A 3,088-nucleotide genomic window follows, 5' to 3' on the forward strand; every position below is an offset into this window, starting at 1 on the left:
CTGGTAAGATGTGTGCTGCATATAGTACTCATGTGTCTTCTGTAGTTGAAGAATGTAAACAGTGTGAAAAGTCTTTCACTGAGAAGAAACACCCTGTTGTCCCTCAGAGAAAACACACAGGAGAGAAATCTTATGAATGTAACATGTGTCAAAAGTCTTTCAACCAGAAATCAAAGCTTACTGTCCACCAGAGAACACACACAAAAGAGAAACCTTTTCAATGTAACATTTGTGGAAAATCTTTCATATGCAAGGCATATGTTACTAGACACCAGAGAACACACACAGGATAGAAACCTTATGAATGTAACAAGTGTGGAAAGTCTTTCACCGAAAAATCAAAGCTTACTGTCCACCAGAGAACACATACTAGAGAGAAACCTTATGAATGTAACGTTTGTGGAAAGTCTTTCATCCAGAAATCAAAGCTTACTGTCCACCAGAGAACACACACAAAAGAGAAACCCTTTGAATGTAACATTTGTGGAAAGTCTTTCTCCTGGAAGGCATATCTTACTAGACACCAGAGAACACACACAAAAGAGAAACCCTTTGAATGTAACATTTGTGGAAAGTCTTTCTCCTGGAAGGCATATCTTACTAGACACCAGAGAACACACACAAAAGAGAAACCCTTTGAATGTAACATTTGTGGAAAGTCTTTCTCCTGGAAGGCACATCTTACTAGACACCAAAGAACACACACAGGAGAGAAACCTTATGAATGTAACATGTGTGGAAAGTCTTTCTTCTGGAAGGCATATCTTACTAGACACCAGAGAACACACACAGGAGAGAAACCTTATGAATGTAACATGTGTGGAAAGTCTTTCACCTGGAAGACATACCTTACTGTCCACCAGAGAACACACACAAAAGAGAAACCTTTTGAATGTAACATTTGTGGAAAGTCTTTCTCCTGGAAGGCATATCTTACTCTCCACCAGAGAACACACACAGGAGAGAAACCTTATGAATGTAACAAGTGTGCAAAGTCTTTCACCCAGAAATCGATGCTTACTAACCACCAGAGAACACATAATAGAGAGAAACCTTATGAATGTAACATGTGTTGAAAGTCTTTCACCGAGAAATCAAACCTAACTCGCCACCAGAGAACACACACAAAAGAGAAACCTTTTGAATGTAATATTTGTGGAAAGTCTTTCTCCTGCAAGACATATCTTACTCTGCACCAGAGAACACACACAGGAGAGAAACCTTATGAATGTAAGATGTGTGGAAAATCTTTCACCAAGAAGTCAAATCTTAATTTCCATCAGAGAACACATACTAGAGAGAAACCTTTTAAATGTAACATTCGTGGAAAGTCTTTCTCCTGCAAGACATATCTTACTCTGCACCAGAGAACAAACACAGGAGAGAAACCTTATGAATGTAACATGTGTGGAAACTCCTTGTCTTGGAAGTCAAGCATCAATGTCCATCAGATAGTACACACAGGAAAGAAACCTTATGAATGTAATATGTGTGGAATGACTTTCACCTGGAAGTCCAACCTCACTGTCCATCAGAAAACACACAGGAAAGAAACCTTATGAATGTCATATTTGCGGAAAGATTTTCAGCCAGAAACTACAACTTACTATCCACCAGAGAGCACGCACAGGAGAGAAATTTTATGAATGTGACCTATGTAGAAAATCTTTCATGCAGAACATACACCTTTCTGTCCATCAGAAAAAAACCAACCAGAGAGAAATGTTATGTATGTAGCAAGCATGGAAATTCTTTCACCTGGAAGGCACAACTTAACATCCATCACAGACACAAGGAGAGAAACCTTATGAATGTGACCAATGTGGAAAGACAGCTTAACACACATAAGTTGATTCACACAAATGAAATAACTTAGGATTGTACCAAATGGGAAAGTCTTTGGTCTGTAAGAATATTGAAATTGCAATACAGAACCAATACAGGATAGAGAACTTATGATATAGCAGATGTGGAGTCCTCGAACTACAAGACACAGCTAAGGGTTCATCACAGAACACACAAAACACACAGACACCCATACACCCTCACACACAAAGAGGAGAAAAATCATATGTAAAAAAAATGGAAAGGTTTTCTAGAAAAAGTCATAACGGTAGTAAAGTCTTTCTTGGAGGGGTAACAAAGCTAGATAGAAAGTGTATTAATGACCTAACTCATATAATGGTATAACCAATCTATACAGTATCTTTACAATAAAATATATATTTAAAAAATATGATGGATTAATAAAGACTAGAATCTCTGCATTTTGTCTTCTTTTTTTGTGGGGGTGGAGGGTCTGGTCGTGGGGCCTGAACTCTGGGCCTGGCTGCTGTCCCTCAGCTCTTCAGCTCAAGGCTAGTGCTCTACCACTTGAGCCACAGCACCACTTCCGGCTTTTTTTTTCTTTTTGCTTATGTGGTGCTGAGGAATTGAACCCAGGGCCTCGAGCATGCAAGGCAAGCGCTCTACCACTGAGCCACCTTCGCAGCCCTGCATTTTGTCTTGGGGGAGAACCCCAAAGTGTCTTCAGTGCTTGCACTTTTCTTTAATTAATCACTGGTGATGAAAAACTTGTGATTGATTCACTCTTAGCCCATTTAGTTGTTCTGCTGAGTGAGCTATAATAAAAGACCAGTGTGGACGATGTGTCGCACCTGTGTTATCTCATAGAGGGCCAAAGTAGATATGACATTAGGGGAAATAATCAAGCACACAAAGATATTGATCAATCTCTCACAAAAATTGAAGTTAACAAAGGAATAAAACCCTCTGCCACTTGAGCTACAGCATCACTTCTAGACCCTGAGAGGAAGGAAGGAAGGAGTAGGGAAGTGAGAGATGGAAAGAGGAAGGGAAGGAATGAGGCGAAGGAAGAAATAAACTATTCAAAAGAAGACTTTAATTTTTGGTGAATGTGAGAATTATTGTTTCAGAGGTGGAGCTCAAGAAATATGGCTTTTACAAAAAGCAACTTTTTGAATATTTACAAAATGATAAAGAGGATGTAACATTTTATAAACTGATTTAATAATACAGTAATATTAAGTAAGGAGGTCATGTGTGGCTGGTGCCCTATTGGCCACAT

General features: G+C 39.0%; 1 protein-coding gene across 1 annotated transcript; it reads left to right on the top strand.

The window, feature by feature from the left end:
* Positions 1-299: 299 nt before the first annotated feature.
* On the top strand, positions 300-1,562 carry LOC122123253 (zinc finger protein 33B-like; the record flags this gene model as incomplete). Its single annotated transcript, XM_042697628.1, is given in 1 exon segment — positions 300-1,562. A coding segment is annotated over 1 exon segment (1,263 nt), but the record flags the coding sequence as incomplete, so codon positions are not given.
* Positions 1,563-3,088: the final 1,526 nt, after the last annotated feature.

This window comes from Dipodomys spectabilis, unplaced genomic scaffold (assembly GCF_019054845.1).
Source record: "Dipodomys spectabilis isolate Male_0828 unplaced genomic scaffold, ASM1905484v1 ptg000227l, whole genome shotgun sequence".
Classification (NCBI taxonomy): Eukaryota; Metazoa; Chordata; class Mammalia; order Rodentia; family Heteromyidae; genus Dipodomys; species Dipodomys spectabilis.